This window comes from Colletotrichum chrysophilum (genome assembly GCF_026319265.1).
Source record: "Colletotrichum chrysophilum strain AFK26 chromosome Unknown scaffold_5, whole genome shotgun sequence".
In the NCBI taxonomy this organism is placed as follows: domain Eukaryota; kingdom Fungi; phylum Ascomycota; class Sordariomycetes; order Glomerellales; family Glomerellaceae; genus Colletotrichum; species Colletotrichum chrysophilum.
The window spans coordinates 121853-144705 of record NW_026517292.1 but is presented as its reverse complement, the minus strand read 5'-3'; the positions used below and the strand labels follow the sequence as shown (position 1 = coordinate 144705).

The 22853-nt window shown below is 55.7% G+C and overlaps 4 protein-coding genes across 4 annotated transcripts; 1 reads left to right on the top strand and 3 right to left on the bottom strand.

Moving 5' to 3' along the window:
• Positions 1-1079: 1079 nt before the first annotated feature.
• COL26b_001152 (uncharacterized protein) lies at positions 1080-3866 on the bottom strand (the record flags this gene model as incomplete). The annotated part of the gene is made up of 3 exons (XM_053174111.1): positions 1080-1686; positions 1738-2407; positions 2462-3866. 3 exons carry the CDS (start codon positions 3864-3866, stop codon positions 1080-1082), a joined length of 2682 nt encoding a protein of 893 aa, XP_053041821.1.
• An 8031-nt stretch (positions 3867-11897) lies between these two features.
• Positions 11898-12893, bottom strand: COL26b_001151 (uncharacterized protein; the record flags this gene model as incomplete). Its single annotated transcript, XM_053174110.1, has 2 exons — positions 11898-12017; positions 12075-12893. 2 exons carry the CDS (start codon positions 12891-12893, stop codon positions 11898-11900), a joined length of 939 nt encoding a protein of 312 aa, XP_053041820.1.
• A 1187-nt stretch (positions 12894-14080) lies between these two features.
• COL26b_001150 (uncharacterized protein) lies at positions 14081-15109 on the top strand (the record flags this gene model as incomplete). Its single annotated transcript, XM_053174109.1, has 2 exons — positions 14081-14490; positions 14599-15109. The coding sequence occupies 2 exons, from the start codon at positions 14081-14083 to the stop codon at positions 15107-15109; spliced, it is 921 nt and encodes a 306-aa protein (XP_053041819.1).
• A 161-nt stretch (positions 15110-15270) lies between these two features.
• COL26b_001149 (uncharacterized protein) lies at positions 15271-16356 on the bottom strand (the record flags this gene model as incomplete). Its single annotated transcript, XM_053174108.1, has 1 exon — positions 15271-16356. The coding sequence occupies one exon, from the start codon at positions 16354-16356 to the stop codon at positions 15271-15273; it is 1086 nt and encodes a 361-aa protein (XP_053041818.1).
• Between the last annotated feature and the right edge of the window lie 6497 nt (positions 16357-22853).

The following is a 22853-nucleotide window of genomic DNA, read 5'->3' as shown; positions in this document are numbered from 1 at the left end:
GTTGCTCTTTGGACGCGATGCCGAATGTGGAAAACGAACATCTGTTGGCATGAGATGATGGAAAGCTGCACCTCTCCAGCAGGCGTGGCATCTACCTACCTACCATGCTGTTAGGAAAAATAGAGGAAGGAGGTGACGACACCCATGCAAAGCAGCGCTTTCCCGATTCCATTGTATTACAGGAGTAGAAGTCGCCACCCAGTCAGGGAGGGCAGCTGACCAGCCAAGGAAGCAACTGCCTTCCTGAACATTGCTATATGTCAGAAATACCTCTTAACCAAGGAATTAAGGAGGACAAAGCAACATAGGCAAGAACATCAATACAGACGATAAATATTCCAAGGATATAAGAACATCCTCAAGATCGCGTATCAATTCACGTGTGACCCCTCTCAGACGGCATGATTGATACCTGGACATCGGCACCACCATCTCCAAGGTCTACTGCGAACTCGTCAACCAAATTGTGTAATCCTTATATTCTCAAAACCCAATGGAAAAGCAAAATCTTTCGTACAAGAATCCCACCGAGCCATTAACCAGAAACAAGTCCCTTTTTTGATTCTCAGGTTACACCATGCTCGTGCTAAAAAGTCTCTCTGTCTATGACGGTAGTGCCCTGAGTAGTAGTGAAAGTCTCTCTCAATCTCCTCTTGAATCTCTCATCATCATGAATGGGGGAGGCCGTGGTCCCTGCATCGCGAAACGCAAGCAAACAAAACAAGAGTGAAAGTGGTGTGTAGTTCAACGTGTCTTCCTTTCCTTTTTAAGCCTTCTTTTGTCTTCCCAAAGAAGCACAAAAAGGTCCCGCCGTTTTGACAATTTAAACAGAAAATGAGAACCATTCCAACGCCAAAAGTGAGAGAAATGCCGCCGGGCCTCTCAGCCACGGCCATGCTTATAATGCCTCGGCCATGCCAACCAGATTCGGATGCGTGGGTTCGATGTGGCAGCAACGCGTGAAGAAGTGGAATGGAAGAAAAAGATTAAATCTCGGTGCGAGAATCGACGAGTCGTAGATGAATGAGGTTGCGCGTCCAATATCGATAACTTCTCAACCGGAGGAAGAACAAGTCTCATCAGCGGCTGTTCAGAGACAGACCCTGGAAGGCAGCCGCCCAATCGTTTTGGGAGTTCATTGGAGCACCCGTATCGTGAGGGCCAGGTCCTTCCGGGGCCGGAGCAAAACGCGTGCGCATCTGATAGTCACCCGCTCCCTGGAAGCTGTAGCTGTCAAGCGAAGGCATGACTCCAGGTACGTAGGGCATGTTTCCAGGCCGAGGGGCGCTGCTCAATCCACCACCCATGTGGGAATAAGGGTAGTTTGGCTGGCCGTAGCCAGCGCCAGGGCCGGGCCTGTCCCCTCCGAAAGGAGGCGTGAACGAGTTCTGGAATCCACGGCCGGCAGGCCCAGCCCCGTTGAACCCTACAGGCTGCTGTTCCTGCTGCTGCTGTTGCTGCTGGTTGGATCGTCTTTCCGAGTTGTTTGAACCACGACCAACGCCGACAGCGCCTGGGCCAACGCCACTTGGTGCCTGAATGCCGAGAGTCGGGCTGGCGAAGGACGCCGGGTTGATGGCCGACATCCAGATCCTGGTCTTGTAGATCTTGAACAAGTCCGTAACAAGGGAGTTGAAGTTGATGTAGGAGTCGGCGAAGTAGTAAAAAGTCAACTTCTTCCAATCCCTGTGGCCGCTTAGTTAGCTGTCCCAACAAAGAGAAGTACAAATCACTTACATTTGGAACTCGGCATCGAGGATCTCCATATTGAGCCCATGCTCCTTGACCTTCTGCATGCAAACACGCTTGGCCTTGGCCTCGTTGCCCTCCTTGTCCCGCAAGGCATGGATCTCGTGGCTTTGTGCAAGGCGTTTGATCAGTTTCGGCTTGAGCTCTCCCGCGTTGGGCTCTTGCATATGATGCTGGTTCGGGGGACCCATGCCGCCAACAGCACTGCCTTGGAGGCCGTTTGCGGCCGCCATCAGGCCGGCGCCTGTGCCGTCCTGAGCGGCAGCGGCATTCTGCGAGTACATCATCAACCACTTGTACTGCTCCTCAGCGTAGTGCTCTTTCAGCTCCTTGGCAGTTTGCCAGTCAACATTGTCTCGCGCAACGGTTCCCAAATCAGTTCCTCGATCCGCCTCGACAATCACGAGATCGCCTGGTTTCACCGTGAGACCGGTGCCCTCCTGAATGTAGAATACATCGGCTCTGGCGCACTTGAACAAGACTATGTGCAGTAATTGGTTATGGCGCGGCTGTGACATGGCATAGACGTTACGATGAGGCGAGGGCGCTCGGTTGCCGTACTGGGTGGGGTGCATCTGAGGGTAAGGTGAGGAGAACGGGTTGCTGAACATGCTCGCTGGGGGGGCCTGGAGGCTGCCACCAGGTGTGAAATACGATGCTATATCGCAGAGTCAGTCGTGTAAAATCCAAAGCGACGTAGTGATGGACTCACCGGTATTGACAGGAAAATTCGGATTCTCACCATAAGCAGCGGAGAAATCCACGGGCTGTTGCGGTTCTGCCACTGGCGTATCGAGCCCGGTGACGGTCTCACTGATGGAGCTGATGGAACCTTGACGTGTCGGGATATCTGCAAATGAGTGTCTCCGACTCTGCTGCCCTTCGGGACCTCCAAATCCGAGCGAGCTATGCCAGTATGCCTTCTTAACGTTTTCCAGCTTGCGATTCTCGTATGGGGAACGGAACGCGGAGACTCCAAACTCGCTCATCCTGCGCCCCATGGCCCTCTTTGCTGCCAAGTCAGCTCCTTCGTTAGCCTCGTCAAGCTCGTCAATAGCATAGTCGGATTCCTCTGGCACAGTCTCTCGGAGTGAGTAGCCGTTGCCAAGCCCGTACGCGGCACCAGTTGAAGCCCTAGGCCTGAGTCGGTTCTGATATTGCTGCTGTTGCTGCTGCTGCTGTTGCTGTTGCCGGAGCATGGCATTCTCACGCGCAAGAAGCTCAATCGTCTTCGCTTCGGCAGATTGATGCATCGAGCTTTGCATAGACTCGCTTGCGCTCTCGTCATCATCGTCGTCCACCTCCTTGACCTTGCCAAGCAGACCTCCATCATTTGACATCTCACTCAGCATGCTGGGTCGGGAGGGACGGTGCTGCAGACCAGAGTGACCATGAGCGCGACCACGGCCAAGGATCGTCGAGCTACTCATAGATGCGGGCGGCGCATCGGGTTCGAGCTGGCCGACAGAGTACGACTGGGAGCGGTAAGTCTTCGGTGTTGGGTGCAGAGGAATCGCAAACGGGATCTGAGCGTTAGGGGCGGAGTCTCGCGGGGCGGGCGAAGTCTGTCCGTAGCTGCTCTCGCTGAAAAAAGAGCCTCCAGCTGAACCAGGAGGCATCGTCGAGGTAGGCGAGGGCAGAACCTCGCTCAGGCGCGCAGGTGGATCCTTCCTGTCGTTGTTCCAAATACCAGTCCCCCAAGTGAAAGTAGATCCTGGCACCGGGGCCCGGCCCATGACGCCGGAAGACTGTGAATGAGAGCCCCAAGGCGCGTTGCCCTCCGCCGATGGGGTGCTCGGGTGGGAAGCCGTAGGAGACATAGAGCTGCTGGCGAAAGAACCCTTGCGTGGCCGAGGCAGAGGTTGTGTGGTATCGTTAAGCCAAGAGGCGCGCCTGACTGGTTTCTGAGGTTGAGACACCGGCTGAGGAAGGTCTTGACGGTGAGCGTCGGCCTCGTCGTCTGAGCTCGCCAGAGCTTCGGAATCAGGAGTCGAGCGACGATTAAGCTTATCAAGAAGGATGGCGTGGCTACTTGGAGCGACCGCCGAGAAGGTGCCCTGGCCCGGTTTGGAAGGCGGGCCGGGTTTGGCGGGGTTAGCACTTCCTCCAGAGCTCATTGTCCTACTACTTTAGTCAAGTGAGACCCGGACCCTGAAACCAACTCAGACAACAGCTTCCTCGTCGAAAGAAATGGCAGTCGAACCACCTGCTGTGTGAGTGTCAGAAGAGCAATATCTTCAAACGAAAGAATGAGTTCAGTGAGATGATGAGAGGACCCTGTTTCGGCCGGAAGTAGTAGAACAAGGATGAAAGGCGGTCAAGGCCGAACGAGCCTAGAATTTGTGTTAGCAGCTATGTCATTAAACGTTAAAAGGCAAGCGCTGTGAGACAAGATGAAAGAGACGAGTTTCGCCGCAAGCAGCTTGGGGTGTCACGGGAGCTGCGGCTCAGCTCTCGGGGGGTACAAGCTGGCAGCCACTGGCATAGGGCAATTGGAATGCGCCACGAGGTCCGAGCAAGAGTCATTCAGAGGCTAGAAGGCCGAGGCGACTGAATGACAAAAATTGCTGAGTCCTCGAACGAGCCTCTTTAGCTACTCGTTCAACGATGAGCTGAGCCGAGGTGGAGCTGGTGACACGCGCGAGGATAGACAAGACCGTCAAGTCAGACAGACGATGGCGCCGCGCAGCTATTGGACCAACGAGAGGAGTGAACCCGGTCCTCGGAGGATTTATCGCCTGGCAGCAGCAGCAGCAGCAGCAGCAGCAGCAGCCTTGCGACATAGGTGTGTGATCCGCACAGCAAACGATTGAAAGCAGTAACGTACCAGACAGCAGGAATTTGGGTAGATCTATCGGCGGGGTATCAAAAGGCGCAACTTCTAGATATTGAGAAACGTGGATGATGAATCAATGAGATTGAAGCGGCAACAGTGGCGCGAGGTGTTGTGTTGTGTGTCGGTCGTGGGCGCAGTCGAGCTGGGAGCCTGGCCGAGGCGAGATGGAGGCAGCAGCGGCAACAGTTCTGACGATGTGGCAGTGGGCCAACGCAACTGCAGATGTAGGTGCAGGGAGCGAGAAAAAGGGCGTGTCCTAGAAGATGGTAGGCCTCTGAACAGTGTACGGTTTGGTTTGGGCGAGATGCGACTCGACGTGAAAGAGATAGAAGATGATTATGGCGCGCGCGAAATGGGAACCGAAAAAAAATCGCCAATGTCGTCTAAACCAGTTCGTCTAACCCAGACCCCAAGTGCCGAAAGGAAATATAACGTTTTGTTTGACGGGATTGTTGCGCAGCGCAAGGTCGCCGGGAGCCCAAAGGTACCGTGTAGTGTGAGCGAGCGCGAGTGCGCGGTTGCCGTCTAGAATGGAGATGCGGTGCGGTCGTTGGTCGAGAGCGAGGTAATGCGACAAGAGCTACGCGCATCCCATGGCAGGCGCGTAGGGTAGTGATCGCAAGGCGGGATGCGGTTGGAGATGGCGAGATGTCTGTGAGGGATGTAGAAGGGAGAGAAAGAAGAAAAAAGAGGCTTGGGACGGCGCCCTCGATCCTTGAAGTGGTGGTCCTTGATGGAAGAAGGAGGTAGAGCAGCAGCTTGTGAGGAGAAGGGGAACGGACGAGAAGAGAGTTGGAGTGGTTTGAGAAGGCGATGGGAAGAGGTTGTAGTACGTCGACGGAAGCGGGGGAGGAGAAGACGTTGCGACACGAGACCAGAGCTTGTCCAAGTGGCTGGTGCGTAGCTACGGGACGGGTAGGTACGAAGTAAGGTAAGGCAGGAGGTATGGGGGCAGGTAGGTACTAGGTAGGTAAGGTAGGTAAGTAAAATGGGACTGGACTGTGCAGTGAGGTGGAAGGGTCCCGGTACAGGGTTGTTGGTAAGGTAAGGGTAGTATGTATGTATGTAGCCTGTAGGTATGTAGTCAAGTATGTAGGTATGTATGTATGTACCTAGGTAGTGTAGGTGGCAATCTGGAACGTATGGAAGCTACCTACCTGACGACAGAAGCGCCGAAGAGGTCAGGTCAGGTCAGGTTCAGGTACGTTGCGACGGCGTCAGGCAGAGTGGTGGTGGGTGGCTAAGGCGGGAAAGGATGGGAGAGAAACGTGGAGTGGAGGAGGGGCGAGACGCTCAGCGGATGGATGGGTTGGGACTGCGGGAATGGAAGATGCCGTCAGGAAACGAGGTCAGCCAGGGCCGGGTTCCTGAGTTATTGGATTCGCAGATTTTCGTACGTCGTTGGGGGGAAAGACGGCGCACAGAGACTGAGCAAAATAAGGTGAGATGGAGCTAAGGTGAAGGGTAAGAGTCGAGACTGACTGACTGGACGGAGAAGAAGGCACAGCAATCCGTGAAGACCAGGCGTCTGTCGGTTGTCTGTCTGTGTGCTTTGCCGTATGCACTGCACTGCGCTACGCTTCGCTTCAAGCCGCGAACACCATGCGCACTGTACGAATACCACTCGCAGAAGCACACTATCCGTACAGGCGCACGAGTCTGCCCAGGCTGGCCTAGGTAAGGTACCTAGGTTAGGGATCCGGGCAGGGCAAGGTGGCACGGGAGTTGGGTCTGGTAGGCAGATTGTCAGGGACGGGAATGTGCGGCGGGCGGACGCGGGCAGTGGATCGAATCGACTAATATCGGTGGAGAGGACAAGTGGGCAGGTCCCAGTTGATCATCGTACGGGATAGTGGGAACGCGTCGGAACGATGAAGCACGACACACAACGGCGATGCTTCGAGATGGAGATGGCGGAGGGCCGAGAAGAAAAAGAAAAAGGAAACGGATGGGCTTGCTGACGAGCAAAGACGGGACGGGGTAGGGTATTCGTAGGAAGCTCGAAAGCACTACTAGCGTAGCTACCTACATAGACACGCACGTACGCACACTCACGCACACACCAGACATCCATCAAGTGAGAGAGAGCGTAGGCAAGCTCCAGCTAGGGGCATTTGCAACGTTATTAGGTAAGGTGAGGTGTTGATGTACGCAACTCAACTCACGTAGTAGGCAAAGCAAGGCAGGGGAAGGTTGTCAAGCATGGGCGTCTGCATCTACGACTACCTGGCCAAGGTGGTGAGGAGACTTGGAGGATGAGGAGTAACAGACATGGCCCTGAATGAGGGGACTGGCGATGCAGGCCGGGCTGCCGTGCAGAGAATGATACCTGCGACCCTCAGGTACCGACAAGGACCACCTACGTTCATTGGAGGAGGGCATTTTATCTGGCAAGGAGACTACATTGCTTTGCCTGCAAGACACGGGATTCGGTTGACGCGGAGAAGCAGACCAACGGCAGTCGTAAAATCGACACGACCGCTGTCTGAAGACACAGACACAGACTCACTGCCCGGCTACTCTAGAAGACCGGACCACTTGGAATCCCTGGAACCCGTAAAGATCGAGCAAAGTGAAATGTTCTACATAGTAGTGACTAGACCGGTGGCCAAATCTTCAGACAACATAATATCCAGTTTCCGGCCCAAGGATTGGATGAGTTTGCCAGGTTGCGGTCCATAGGCTGTAAGAACGTCCGGGGAAACATGAAGCATGCATCTCGCTGAGGGTACGGCAGCTAGGTCACTTACGGCAAGGTTGGCACTGAGTGTGCTGCTGGATGGTTCCCCCCTCCTTGTCAAACGCCGCTCTATGGCTCAAGCTGGACTGCGAGAGGGTGTGCACCAGAAAGCGAGACAGAAAGAGAGAGAGAGAGAGAGAGAGAGAGGCGACATGGCAGATCAGAAACCCCTTTTCACGGGGCCCAGCCAGCGATGAGAACCATAGTACGCAGGAAGTTGTCCAAGACTGCCGCTGGAGCCCAGAGGAGCTTGAAGTGGTGTACTGCACCTAGCTTCCGCGGCTGCCAGGGAACTCGCCAACTCAGGCTGAGGCCTCTCTGATGGACCAATGAGCAACGTGCCATTAATACATGAAGCATAAGAAGTCGACTAAAGAGCAGGCAGGTTGCCCAAGAGCAGACTGGACGGGACGGTTGAGAAGACGGATCTCGGACAAGCTCAGGCTAAGGTACCCTTCTGCCCTGGGCCCTGACACCTGCTATTCAAAAAGAAGGAAAAATAACGATGGGCGCTACTCAGTCGGCTGGTGTCCATACAGTGCAAGCAAGATGTCCGCCCTGCGTGATGGAGTCGCGCTAACCACACCTGTGAGCAAGCAGGTACGTATCGCTCAGCATCGTTCCGATTCCCCACACTTTTCTCCAGGTAAAGGCCCGCTTCATGTCCTGTGCCACTGCCAGTCAGAGCCAAGCTAGGCTGGGCTGGGCTGGTCAGGGGTGCTGGCTAGTGGGGCCGTCCCTCTCTGATGCGCCAATCACGTTAGCCCCTCCCCGACTCCCGTCCACGTCCTCTTTGTTCCTCACGGAAGGAGGAACTGGGAGCTGCCTCGACACATCTAGGATTCTAGACCAAGAGAGAAAGAAGCGGGGAAACACAGCCAGAAGGAGGCCAGACGAGAGGGAGAAAAACCCACTGAGATGTGTTCTGGCCGTGGCGAGCAGCCTGTCCCCAAAATCCCCAATTTGCCAACCGGGTTTTTTCAGGGTTACCTCATCTTACTCTTCATCGACTTGACTGCACCTCGTGTGCCCTGGACAGCTGCATCTCTGATCCGTTTCTTGTTCGTCAACCCGCACTTTCTTCAGATTCCAGCTTTGTCCCGTTCTCAATCAAGGCCAGGAAGATACCCAAACTTCTTTTTTGGCCGGGCCGCGATGGATACCAATTCCGTGTCCCAGCAGCTTTCATTTAATTGATTGGGAAACTCGCATAAGATTCTTCCCATTGCAACGAGACCCCGGCATCTCAACCACTTCTGTTCTGAGCCCATGCCATAACATGCCTGTGTACTACGCCGTACAATGTTGCTGCGATCGACACGTCTACAGCCATGCACCCCAAGCTATTCACCACCCTTCCATCTGCTGCCGGTGCGGCCTTCACCGATAAAGCTTACCTACACGACTTCCGAGCTCCGACATCTCTCTTCTGCCGGATCAGGACGTTTACAAAGAGACTTGATAGTAACTCACGGCCAAGCCCCGCGCGTCAAATAAACATTCTGACCGTGGCCCCGCCTGAGAGACGGACAAAAAATTGGCCAACACGAAATCGAACAGGGCCATCACCGGATGGAGACCCCATGGGATGGGCCCGACGATGCCGTCAGTCTCGCAGCTCTGTTCTTGCATGCTTTTCCTCAGCCTCCCAGCATGGAGTGGGCATCTGACCCAAATGCGGCTGTAACAGGCGGAGCCCATTCGCCCATCGCCGATCCTCCAACCTTAGCTGCCTTTCGCCCCCCGATTAACGCTGGGCCAAGTCCACCTCGGTCAGCGGTGGCATTGCGCAAACAATCGACAAGGTATCATCGTCGCAATTCGCGACTTTCACTCGACCCGTTCCTCGTTTCCATGTTCCGTCCTATGTGCAGTCATGCAGACCCGCCGTTGTAGGGTCTCTCCCCCCGCTCACATCACATCGCTCTGGCCGCGGACGTACGTGAGACGCCGTCTCGATCCAAACACGTTTGTTTCTTGAACGCTACATGACGCACACGCCGCCATCGTGCCCTATCAGCGAAAACAAAGGAGCTCTGGTCCAGTCTTGCAGGGCCTCTCCTTGCAAGTGTATTGTTTCTGCCGTTGGGGGGTTGCGACTGTGTTCGGGAATCTGCAGCTGGTCACCGGCTTTCATCCAACACCCCGCATCGAATCCATGTTCCTCGAATGTCCGTGTGTTCCAGCTCCAACACACGAGGACGGTCTATCCCTCTGCAATGGTTCATTCCATAGCTTATGGCGACCTTGCTGATCAACTGCTTCTTTTTCTTACAAGCCGCAAGATTAATTGAAAGGTCAATTGAAACCCAGAAATAACAGCATTTGCAGCCATCGCCACATGCCCCAGCTACTTCGGCAACCGCCTTACTGAAGAAAAGCAATGGAACTGGGTAGAGGCATCCGTGACGTCGAAAGGACCAGCCACTACAGGCGAACGTGCATGTGCAGACGCTGGCACAAGGTTTGGTGTTGAGGGTCTGGGTACAGGGCACCTCTCCGAGACCAAGAGGGGTAAGGATCCGTGGAGCAGACGGGCTGCTGCAGCTTGTCACGCGCGCCGTTCTCCACCTAACCTCCTTCATTCTGCAGAAGCCCTCCTCAATGGGGTTTCCTTCTTCACTGACCTCACTGTGGCATCATCCAGACTTGTGGCATATAACACTTTTTGGAGGGACGATATGTCGAATGAAGGTATATCATCGAGGTCCGCGTGCGAGCGCACTGCCGGCAGCCGACGTGTTTGGCGAACGTGCGCTGAAGAGATACATGCAACCCTGGATTCCTGCATACCGATGCGCTGATGTATCTGTATGTGTAAGCTGGCTAGCCTATCCAGGTTGGACTTTTCCTACCCGGAACTGGAGCGAGAAATGCTGCCGCTTCTGATCTGAACAACCAAGGGCAATACTAAGCTCACGAGAGATAAGTTGGAGGTCGGATTCACCGCTGCATCTTAATGGCTTCATCAACAATCAACAATGGCATCGTCCCTGAGACCGGCTCACCGTCGAATGGATGTGATGTAAGGAACCGAAACGCGACGTACCGCACCGCAGCCCAGATCGACATACCCCCGAGCCGATGGAGGGCGAAAGTCAAATGTCAGCCAGGGGCTTTACCCCGGATTCTCATCTCGTCATTAAACTCAACCTTGGCTCTAGCTGCTCTAACGGGTGGATGGGCGAGAAAACCACAGGAAATACTCAAGCGGCGCCAGCCATTGACCAACAGCATCCATGCTCACTCTCGCTGGACGTGAGAAGATCAGTTCAACCCAAGGCTCACTTACGGCAAGCGATACTTTGATAAGTTACAAAGCGACCCTCTCAACGCGCGCTAGCGCATCTAACATCCTAAGGCGCCCAGGGTCAGTTCGCCAGCACCACCACATCTTTCTGCTGCGCCGGCTGCCCCTCATCCTCTGTGCCCTGCAAGCCTTTGCTCGGACGGCCTCTGTTCACATTGTGGTCTTTGGAACAAAGCTTGCTTAGGACGTGACCGTTGCTTGTCAGAAAGCATCCAGTTGTATTCGGTGCGGAGACGGGACAGGCATGTACCCGGAATGGCTGGCATGATGATGAGGAGATGCGGCACAAGATCAGCGGAAGTCAAGGAAGCTAAACTTGACCGAGGCGGAAAAGCAAGTTACCCCCAAGTGGATTGGTTTTCCCCTCGTCCACATATGCGAGGACAAGAGGGGTGGGAAACAAGCCGGACGTGGCCGTGTCGTGGAACGGATCGTTGGCCTGCTTTGCTCGCTGGGTGGCCTTACGACGACGTAGGCGAGGGAGGGCAAGGAGTGCACTCCGGTCGGCGGTTGCGACTCTACACCACGGCGAAAAGCGTGGAGATGGATGCCCGCCCACCCTCTTCACCCAAGCGGATTGAGGGGTTCACTCTCACTTGAGGGGTTCCTGCACGGCGACCAGCTACCCCGGCTCCCCGCCCTGATCCGCTGCAGCAACCCTTGGCTGGACAAGTGAGCCCAATCAACGTTGAAGAACAAAAAACCCTCCGCCAACCCTGACGGTTGTGAATGCGAAGACGGTCTCGAACGCTCATGTCTATAGGAATAATGACGATCTTTTCCCGCCTCGTCTACGGACGTTGTCTGGCTCTTCATCTGGCCAGCGCCGGCCCGAGGGGGTCTCGTGCACCCCGCGCATAGGCTGGCACGCACTTGGACCGGTCTCGCCCTGGAACACGAGTCTATGTGATGGAAAGCCAAAGTTGCATAGTTGGCGAATTGGCGAGGCTCGCTCAATTTGCAGCCGAACACGAGCCATCGCGAGCCTGATCAGACAGACGCTGGCAACCAGCCGAAGCGGTGACGGCGTGCGTGAAGCATGCCACTGGCGATGGCGAGGCTGTACGGGCGACGTAGACGAGGCTTTGATGAACAGCGATGTGATGGGTATTGCCTCGGTCACCAGCCTTGTTTTTGGCCTGGTGAGTCCTGAGGATGTAATGATACAGCATTTTCTACAGGATCCACACCGCGCCCCCGAACTCCTTTTTTTCCCGTCTCTTCCCAAAGTCATAATCGCGCAAAGACTCTATTCCCAGCTCTTAGGCGATGGCCTCGACGCCCTTTTGCGCCTTGAGCTTCTCTTCGAACTTGGCAAACTCCTTAAGGGCAACCTCTTCTTCCTCGTCCATGATCTGCTCGACACCCTTGACTTCCTCAATCTGGCAATAAGGATTAGCACACAGAGCCAGATAGGCACAGGATTTTCGAATACTCACGTAGTGCATCAGCATACTCTCGATGCCGTTCTTCAGGGTGGCGGTACTGGAGTCGCACGTGCGGCAGGCACCGCGAAGCTTCAGCAGAACGACGCCCTCGTCCGTGAAGCCACGGAAGTCAATGTCGCCACCGTCCTCCTGAATCGCGGGTCGTATCCTCGTCTCGAGCAACTCCTTGATCATACCGACCACCTCGCTGTCGTTTTCGTCGTACGCGAGACTGTCCTCCTCCTCGGCCTCGGGCGCCGCGGCGCCGTCCTTCTTTTCCGCGACGTTGACGATCGTCTGGCCAGAAGTGATGGCCTCGGTGATGAGCGCGAAGATCTCGGGACGGATGTGTGCCCAATTGGCATCGGCGGCCTTGGTCACCGTGATGAAGTCGGCGCCGTAGAAGACGGAGGTGACGCCGTCAATATTCATCAGCTGGGCGGCCAGCGGGGAGGGGTACGGCGGGGCGATGGTCGAGCGCGGGTTCATGTACTCGATGAAGGGGCTCGAGATCGTCTCGGGGAGGATGCGGTGGTTCGGGAGGAATTTGATGGCGTCCGGGTTCGGGGTCGACTCCGTCTGTATGAAGATTGTGCGGACGGCGCCCTGACGCCCGGCGAAGGGCGATTGTCTTTGTTGGGGCTGCTGGTGAGTCGGACTGCGAGGCAGTCGACTCTGCTGCAGAAGGCCGGAGGATACGGCCGCGGGCAGGCTGGAGGGGTGATGGCTCGCGAAATGTCTCGATTGCTGCGCGCAGGGGGCGGATCTGATTTGCCTCGTGGAGCGCGCAATGGCGCGGAGCGCTGTCCTCGACGTCCTGAAGGATGACATTGTGTGTGTGTGTATGTGTGAACGTGTGTATAATTATGTTCGTCGTCGTCAAGTGCGTACTTGGCGGCAGCGGCGTCGTTATTATTCAGGTTTGGCTCGTAAGTTGGTTTGCAAGGTGGAAGTTTACATCAAAATGATGACTGCGGTCGCCATGTACAAATTTACCCCAGGGTTCGAACGCTCTGCTCCTCGGCATTACTCAACGCAGGGCGCAACCGCCAGATGGAGCTAAATCGGCTTTTCGAGCACAGTTTTGACACAGGGATCCTTTTTTTCCCCCTTCGCCGCTCAATTCCGAGGCCTTGTATTACCAATCATGGGTCTTGCGGCTGCGGGCCTTGTCAGGATGACGCAAAGCCTTTTTCCCTCACTAATAATCGCTTGCCTTCGTCCGTAGAATTCCCGACTCGCCCGAACACAGTGGGACTGGGTAGGCACGCAAATGGACACTCGGACGAGCTCCAGAATAATTCGATACTGGCACGAATGCACTTCTCACAGTGTTCGAGTTGCATACATCTGGTGGGGAAGAGCCAAAGTCACCCCGGGTCCCCAGAGTACTCTGTACATGGCGGGCAGACATTCGACTCGGGCTTTTGGCGGTCAGGCCCAGCTGCCCAGTCGACTGCGGTGCGGACCTCTGCACTGAGGTTAGGACTGACCGCCTAAAAGCTCAGGCCCCACTAGAATTTTCTCGAGAGCTCCGGCGCTTGGGTCTGCGAGCCCGTTGAGCGGCAGAAAAAATAAAACGATGTGAGGGAAACAACAGCAAGCAACGTTCCCGAACAAAAAGGAAAGCGCGGGGTGAACCACAACGGCTGAACCTCCGTTTGCGACCAAAAAGTTTTGCCCGTCTGCTTTTTTCTTTGCTTCCCCTATCTCTGACATCTCCTACTCGACATTCTTGTCCAAAGCCAGCACCTTGTTCATATTAGCGACGCAGACGAGGTCGAACCATTCTCTACCGAACAGGACGCTTCTCAAGCACCGAGGCGAGAAAGATCCAACGCCCGGATCTTTGCGAGAAACGGAGCCACCCAGCGAAGACTTCAATTGCGGCCCTTGCAGACATAGCTACTCGAAGAGCTGCTTAGAGACTGCTCACGGAGCGGAGAAAGTACTTCGGGAGGAAACGGGCGAAACACTTTGTGGCGGCGCGCGAATCGATCCGAGAGAGAAGCGAAACAATGTCCGCCGATAACGACGGCCCTCCGCCGCAGCCGGTCGTCCCTCGGTCCCCCAAGCGCTCGCAAGATGTGCTGGAGGAGCTGATTGAGCATGCGAACAAGAGGTCGAGGACTGTGAGCCCCCACGAGAACCAACAAGAGGCGGAGGGGGCCGCGGCGAAGAGCGGGGAGAAAGATGCGCCGGCTGCCAACGGAACGACGAGCAAGGACGCGACAGGCGAGGCCGTTGACGAGAGCAGAAAACAAGAGGTGTCACAAAATCTTGCCGAAGAGCCTGCGCCAACAACAGCACCGCAAACCCAAGAACCCGAAGCAGTACCCGAGCCAAAGGCGGCGCCCAAGACTAAGATGTGTAGCATTTGCAACGAGAAGGAAGGCAAATACAAGTGCACACGTTGTCCTTTGCCATTGTACGTCTCACCGTGGGGACATTTTGTCTACATTATACATTCTCTGTTGTCGTGTGCATTATTTACTAACATTAATGGGTATGAAAATAGTTGCTCGGTGCAATGTAGTAAGATCCACCGCGAGAACCACCCGCCAGATCCCGAACCCGTTCCCAAACCGCCCGTCGAGGCGCCTAAGCAGCCAGGGGCAAAAAAAGCCTTCGATCCAAAGAACCCCTTCAGCGTCCTCGACGACTCGCCCCAGCTGCGCTACCTTTTCAAGCGCTACCCGAGTCTAAAATCGCGTCTGCTGGTTATCCTCGCCGCCACCGAACCACCGCCGGAGTTGCAGGGAACCGGAAACAGCCTGAACAACACGATGAAGGCGAGGGCCTTGGCGGCCGCGAATCCCAAGAAGGAACAGTGGTCGCATGATGTGGGTATCCGCAACGGCAAGGAGGCATTGCGGAAGGCGAGGACCGCGGCGGGGGAGGACGGCGAGGGAGTGCGGGAGTACATTGAGCTCATCAACCATCTAATCCTCAAGGGCGAGGACGCCGCTGCTGAGGAGGCGATCCGGAAGAGTGCAGCGGAGAAGGATACGGATCTCATTAGGAAACTCTTGGAGGAGGGTAGGTAAATAGCCCGGCGGGAGACAGAGGGGCTTGACGCCATGGTTTGGATTAGGCGTACACATTCGAAGGGTGTGCTGTGAACCACCGTGTACGTGTAGAAGTATTCGTATAGCAGTAATATTGTTGGACAACGGTAAGCCGACCCCCCTCTGTATTGCCGCGGGGATCAATGGTTGACCTTGAATCTAGCAAAGAATCCACTCTTGGGTGACCTGAGCGTGGTGTCAGACGGCGGGCTGCCATCCCTGGATCTCTGCTGCTGATCATCCTGCTTGTGCTTGGTCAACGCGTTCAGCTTATTCCTCAGCGCCCAGATGGAATCTGCGCTGCGCAAGGAGGGCCTGGACTTTTGCCGTTGTGCCTGCTGCTCTGGCTGGTGGGGAGGAGCTTCGTCCCTTTGCGTCCAGTCGGCACGGCGGTCATAGGGATCCTGGTCGGGCACTTCGGGGCTGTCGCCGTCCGGGTTCGGTGACGAGGTGCCGGATTCCCACGACATCAGCAGGTCTGCAGCCCCTGTGCTCGCGCGCCTCGCAGCGCGGGCGCGGCGGTCTTCCGCATGATGTCCGGCGGGTGCACCTTCGATGGTGTGCCTGTGGTGATTCCTGTCGCGATGTGGACGTTCAATCGGCTGCGTCTCATCCTCCGGGATGCGGTCCGAGTAGAAGTTCTTGCGCTCCTGCTGATGCCGCTCCCGGTGAGCCTGCGCGATCCTCAGAGCGGTGCGGGACAGCTTGTGGACGAGCCCCTTGCCCTCCGGCATGCTGTCTGACGTTGTCGTCCTTGCAAATTGCGAGGCGGCGAACTGCGGGATGTAGTGGTGCTTGCTCTTGGAGGAGTTCTTTGACTTGGAGCTCGAGCTCCGGCTGTCGTCGGACATCTTGGACTTTGGCCGCGCCGCGCCGGTTTCGGGTCTCTCCTTGGGTGCCATGGGCTTCTTCGCTGCTGGCTCGGTGCGTGGCCTGACGGGGTTGATCACGGTTCGACGTTCTCCGGGCTTGAGAGTGCCTTGTTCAAATATTTCCCTGGCCACGCTAGCGTGTGGTGGTGGTTGAGTAGCTGAGTATAGGTTCATCGGCGCTGCGTTGCCGCCGGCCGCTCCCTCGGCCCTGGCTCTCCTCCTTCTCTCGGAATAAGCCTGGCGATCAGCAATGACTTTGTTGAGTTTCTGTGAGAGCTCCTCCGGGTCGAAGGGCATCGGCTGGGAGCACCGCTGTTTCGGCGGCCGGATGGCGGCGACGCCCACGGGTGCCATTGTGGGTTTGATGGGTTGCTGCCCCGCTACCGCCGCCGGAGGTGCCCCCGCGTGGTCGTGAGGGTAGCTCATGTTGTATAACATGTCGATGACGTGCAAGTACCCCACTGGGGATTTCTCCAAGTGAGGCTGTCTAGAGGTGAAAGTGTTCCAGAGTTTTTGGCGACCCTTGGTGGGAATATGTGAGAGCCCTTAGAAAATTGTATACACAATGTAAGGCGATGCTATTTGTCGTGTGTTCGTAAGAAGTTTCGCCGGGTCAATCGGTTGATCGAGGACGGTGGGTTGACGACAAGAAGAAAATAAGTAGCGAGATCTTTGGTGGTTTGTACAACAGGGTTCCGTTGATATGTCACATCCGGAGAACCCACCACCCTTGATGTACGAGACGGAGAGGTGGACGGCGAAATGCGAACGAAAAAAGGTGACTGCTGACTTTTGGTTACGCTGCTTGCTGCCCTGGAAATGCGACAAACTGCCCTGGAAGTGAGAACGATACAGCCGCCAGTCTTGGGTCCTGTGTGGGCTATGTATATGTCATACGACCCGGCGCAGAACCACGGTTCGAAGCAGGTCACAAGCGACCCGAGTGTGTGTTCCTTTGGCTCGATCGTCCCAGGCCCAGGCCGAACGGAAGTGGGGTCGAAAGCGTTTCCCCCCGCCCTGCTCTTCTGTCACTCTCCCGCGGCGCGGCACGGCGGGCGCACAGGGGTCCTTGTGAAATCCTGTCGGCTGTTCGTCTGGTGCAAGGCACCGTAGCGGAGCGAGCTGGGCTTGCGTCGTGTGTCCTGCGTGCGGACTGAGAGGGGGATGGATGGGTGGATGGATGGATGGATGGGACGCAAGCCAAGGAGGTGAGAGGTGAGTTTGCGTATGCGTGGTTGCGTCTTCTTGCTGCTTCGTCCTCTCTTTTGGTCCGGCAGGGTCCCAGACAATATGTACCTCACGGGCGAACACACACACTTTCAAACTGCTGTGTCCGCGCTTAGTCCCTCCCGGTTCCTTCTACTCGGATGCTGATGTGTGTGTTTTGGGACGAGAGAGCGGAGATAAAGCGTAGGTATGATGACTGTGTGTGCAAGAAGGTGCAGGAATAGGAGGAGAGAAGAATGTGTTTTGCTTATATGTTATGTTATCGTTGTGTTGTTGGTGTGTGTGTGTGTGTGTATGTATGTTTGGTCGAGGCGAGAACGGACGCTCTCTCTTCCTCTCTCTCTGTTTGCAGCGTGCAAGGATGAGGAGGGCAGGAGGAGGGACAGTTGACTGAGAATGCTCCGTGTGCTAGTGGTCGAGAACACAACCGCACCAGGAATAGTACAGAGACAAGACCCAAGAGAACCAGAGACAGAGGAGACAAAAATAAAGTGTTGTTTTTGTGGTGGGAAAAGATGAAGAATTAAGAGCCACAAGGGGGGGAGGAGGGGGTCACGGATGTCTTGAAGGACGAGCGTTCCATAGGTTGCATTTTTAGACAAGCTCGCCTGGTCAGGTCTGGTCAGGTCTCTCTTTTTCTCTCGTTCGTCGAGTGTGAGTGAGTGAGTGAGCGAGAGAGAGAGAGAGAGAGAGAGAGAGAGATGGCTGGCTCATTATGGCTTAATGCTTGCATGGGGTTGGGTTGTAGGAGCTCAGCACTACTACTACTACTGACTTACTTGCTTGGAGGCTTTATTTCCCGTCCATTTCATATCTTCAAGCGGGTGGGGGTTGGGAATTGCGCCGCCATACGCAGTAACGCAGTAGGGGAAGAAGGGTAGGTACTTTTCAAAAGTCCATGGATGAAGAGGTATGGGGAACCTTGGGACGGGCGACGGACGACGGACGACGCCAGACTCGGGGCGCCATCTGGCTCCTCCTCTGCTTCTCTGCCTCTCGCCGGCACGCGGCGCATGAGGGAAGCCATCAAACTCGCATGCCTCTCTCTGGATTTTCTTGCCCCTCGGGCCAATCGATAGTGATGGCGCTTGTGACTGGCAACTGGGGGGTTTTGGTGCTAGCAAGATGTGATTTAATTAATTAGCAGCGTCGTAGTAGCATGCTGGGCGAGTAAGGTGCATGAAGGCTGCTTCCCCGCTGGGGGCAGAACGGATGACCGATGGCAGCAGAACCAGGGCGACCATTCCCGAACCGATCAAGATCGTGACCTGCAATGGGGAGAAAGAGGGTAGGACGGGGTGGGCGAAGCGAGAAAAATTAAGGCCAGGAAGCATAACCAGCCAAGGGCTTCAGACTATCTTAGCAGATGAACCGATCAACGAACCAACTCGGGATAGTCTCCAGACTTCAAGGGGTTCCTAGGACGCCCCGTTGGTCGGTCGAGTTGCACTGGGCCAGTGGTCGGATACCGCTTTGGGACACACTCTCCGCCGCTTCACCGACACACATGCGGAGGAGAAGGAGTTGAGGAAGCCGGTTGGAGGCGGTTGCATGGGCTTTTTTGGACGACCATCGTTTGTTACTGTGCTTCTCCCTGGTGCTGGCTGTCGTCCCAGCTTTTTCTGATCTCACACATCGGTGGCGCTGCGGCACTCGACCCTTGGCGGCCCTCCCTCCAGCCCGTAGGAAGAGGCAACATGGCTTGGACGCCTCTGCTGCTGCATAATCAAGGAAAAAGCAAACGTTCCCTTGGATAGGGTGAATCAGTCAAAAGGTGTGGTGAGCTTTTTGAGTGTGTATGGTGAGTAGCACCCTTGGGTTGGTGGGGATGATCCACGGCGGGCATCAGTCTACTGCAGTGCACTCACACGACAAAGTGTCAGCGCCCCGTGAAGGACCTACGAGAAGCAACTGGTGCAGACAAGCTCCTTGACAAGTCCGATGGGCCGTCTCCATTGGCCATAGTGTCCGCAGTCCAGCATCTGTACGGCGTAGTAGTCTGACCTCCGGTCTCTTGAATGTGGTTGGTTTCGTCATGTCGGAGGCGGTGGAGGGGGCATGCCACGTTCCCAACGCCTCCGTCCCTTGTTCACGTTTACCGCCTGAGGTGCGGCAAAGAAAGAACTAACCCAAGGAAAAGGCTGGATAGCGAGCCTCAAGGCACGGTTGTTGTTTTTATGGTGGTCCTCAGCCATCAGGCGGGTTAGGGCTTCGCCGGCTGTCTCAGAACAGCCATTAAATCGCCGACTAAGAAGCAGACCAGCGGCCGGCCTTGGCAGTCGACGATGGCGGATCTGCTAGCGTTGAGCTTCACTCCTCCCACTCGCACTTACCCCATGGAAACGCGAACAATGGACAATGGTCGATCATGGGATCAATAAGTTGGCTGACCGTCATACCTCGACAACCGCGTCGCGTCGGGGTCGGCTTTCTTGTGGTCCGTCGTTTCCTCGTTTCTCACCAGTAGCCACGGCAAAGAAGCAATCCGACGACGGCCGTCTCCTCCATCGCAAACCGCCCTCACCGTCTCAACACAGGTGCGGCGGCGGCGGCGGCGGCTCGTCGATTGTTGAATGCGTTTCTCGGTCAATAGGGCCCGTCCAATCTCGACACGTACCAGGCCGAACCTCCTGTCTCGGTTGACGGACACCTTACCGCCAGTGCTGTGCGCAACTCGCGCGCCATCCAGAGGCCTCGGCAGGCAGAGCAAGCGTCTGTCTCTGATTGCGTTTGTCCCATGCCTGCGATGCGAGTCCAACAACACTCCGATCTAGGACGAAACAAAGACGACGTGGGTTTCGGCAATGAGCAATATCTCCTGCTGCTGCGTGCAGTGCTGCAGTGCAGTGCATTGGCAGTGGCAGTGGCAGTGGCAGTGGCCTGCCTCTTGCAGTTTGCTGCTGCACGTCTGCATGTCTTGTCCTCGTATCCCAAATCCATGTAACCCAAAGACGACGCTTTTTACGAAGGGTCTCGTCGTCGTCTTGCCATATCATGCGGCTTGGCGATGCAGCCACAACTCCATCCTCCCCTCTGCGCATCTGAGTGGCCCCAAAAGCTGCATGCACCTCCAGAAGGATCGCCCTTTAGCTTATGTCGCCAATGGAAATAAGGCTTTGTGACGCCACAGCTGCACGCTGATATCCATAACACTCTCGCGGGCTGGGGTTTGCGGAGGATGTTCTGGAAATTCGATGTTCGTGCGGTCAATTCTGGCCATCCCAAAGTAAGGTCGCCAGCCTTCCGAATCCTGTGCTCCGCCATTGTTTCCCATCGTCTGCTGGACTGAATGGCCATTCTTCGCCCAGATGCTGGTGCTGTCACTCGTGGCCTCAAGCCGTTCACGGATACAAACTTGCGCACAGTCTGCGCAAGCCCTTTTTTGCAAAGAAAACAAGCCGTTCTTCAAATTAGCACCCGGCCAATCCCCGGTAGTTGTGATCTCTGGAATGCATGAGGTGAGCACACTAGGCCGCCACAATGCTCAGCATTTCCAATCTATTGAGCACGTCCATGCCTCGCTTGATCCGCCGGTCAAGCTGGTAAGGTGAGATGTTGCTGACGACGACTCGAGGCGGGCAAACTCAAAGTCCAATTGCACACTGACTTTGTAGAGATTTGATGATGAGGACGGTGAAATTGTGAAGGTCGATTTCCGGATCCCGGAATCAGACGACGGTCGGGTCCAGGCTCGTCAATTGCTGCAAGATGATTCGATGGCCACTCGTTTTGTGCAGGCACGCGACGAAGAAGTGGCCAAGACCAGGGTTCCGCGGCGGAATGCCAAGAAAGCGGCCAGAAGTTTAGTCCACGACGTTATTTCCACCACGCCCTGACGACGCCTGCGGCCGGTTGGTTGCTTCAGTGATGGCCTGAGAATATTCCATAGTCAAGCGAAGGAATGGCTAAGAGTCGTAGCGCAATGAGCTGGAGCTGACAGAATGTCGGGCGGTAGCTCATAACTAGCTGCTTCAATGTCCAGTGCTGGTTGACTCTGACAATCCGAAACTTCGTTTCGGACCTTCACAAAATTGCACCGTTCAGAGAGGGCGACGAACCGTGCTCGAAATTGACAGAAGTTTATTATCCGAGGCAGAAGCTTGGCGCCGTCTGTGGAATGCGGTTTCGAGATCCGAGTGTCCGGGACGGCAAGTGAGAAGGGCCGTTTGCACGAGGCCGACAATCTGTGGATGGGTGTCGCGTGTCCCCGTTCCGCGAGATGAGGGAGTGACAAAGTCAGATCATGCTGCCGGATCCGACATGGGCTAATTGGGAATTTCCCAAGACCCAAGCTACTGGAGCTTGATGGGCAACGCCAAGCTCCAAGTTCTGGAGGATCATCCATGGACGACGGGTCTTAATTTGGTCAAGGATCATCAGTCAGAAGATGAGTGAGGCGCACAACGTGAGGCGCCCGTCCGTAGAAAAGGAGCCGGTGCATGAGGAAGGTCCGTCGACGAAGGCATGGATGGCACAGAATAAAGTGCCGACGATGAGGCGTCGCAAGCTTCTTGTGGTGAGCAAGTAATACATTTTACATGGGTGTCCGGGGCTGGAGCCAACGGTTCTTGGTAATTAGTTGCTGATGGCAGAATAACAGTCCTGAACCTTGACAGAGTATCCATACGGACACTTAAAGTAAAGTAAGGTAGAACGGATACTTAGCTAGTTACCTTAGTATACCATGGTAAACTAGGTAGCCAAGAGGTGTGATTCGCTCCGCGGCCACGTGTTGATGCGACTCTGAGCTGATTAGGGCGCTTGAAGATCATGGCACCAGCCGGGCTGCTTCATCTTGAGACATCAACGGTGTCCGTACGCGCGCTCACGGCAGGTTTGCTGTGATGTGCGGTGACATTAGCTTGCTTGGTGCTGCGCGGATCTTGTAGAGGAGAGGAGATGTTGCGACTGATTGAATCCTAAAGAGGAAGGGAGCTCGACGTTGGAGCTTGGTACGTCATGCGGAGAGAGGACATGTTGTGGTGCTGTCTGACGCGAGGCGCATATCGTACCTACCTAGGTAGTTGGAGTGGGCTCTGCAAGATGCCAAGGTCGCGCAATCCAGACGGCAAACCTCGGCGTACGTGCTTATGAATACGTAGGTTTATGACAATGGATTGAATTGACGATTGCGTGGTCCGCCTCGTGCGCATTTCGGGATGGCCAGACCGCCATTTGATGTTTGCTTGCATGCCATTTGACTGCAACGTTCGAGGTGGAAGTGGCTGGAGGGGAAGAAGGAAAGTGAAGCCCGGGAATCAGAGCAGACCTGCACCTGCCTGCACTGTGAGCCGGAGTTGACCCCGGTTGACGGGCCTGACGGTGCCTGAGCACAGGTCAGGTACGAAAACTCGGGCTACGAATAGCCGCACTTGTTGGTCCACGTCCTGTCCGGAAAGACTGACAAGCACCAAACCACACACACGCTCCACTGACAGCTGGGTCCGCGGCGCTGGGCTCAGGGTGGCCTGGGTGCCTGGGTGCAGCGGCCCACTGAACAGACAGGGCCATCTGTGCCGTATCCACCACTTGTACCTGCAGCCCCAGCAGCTAAGTGTGCCTACCTTAGGTGCCTAGGTATGTACTTGAGGACCACCTCAAGAGGGGGCAGTTCCCAGGCGTGA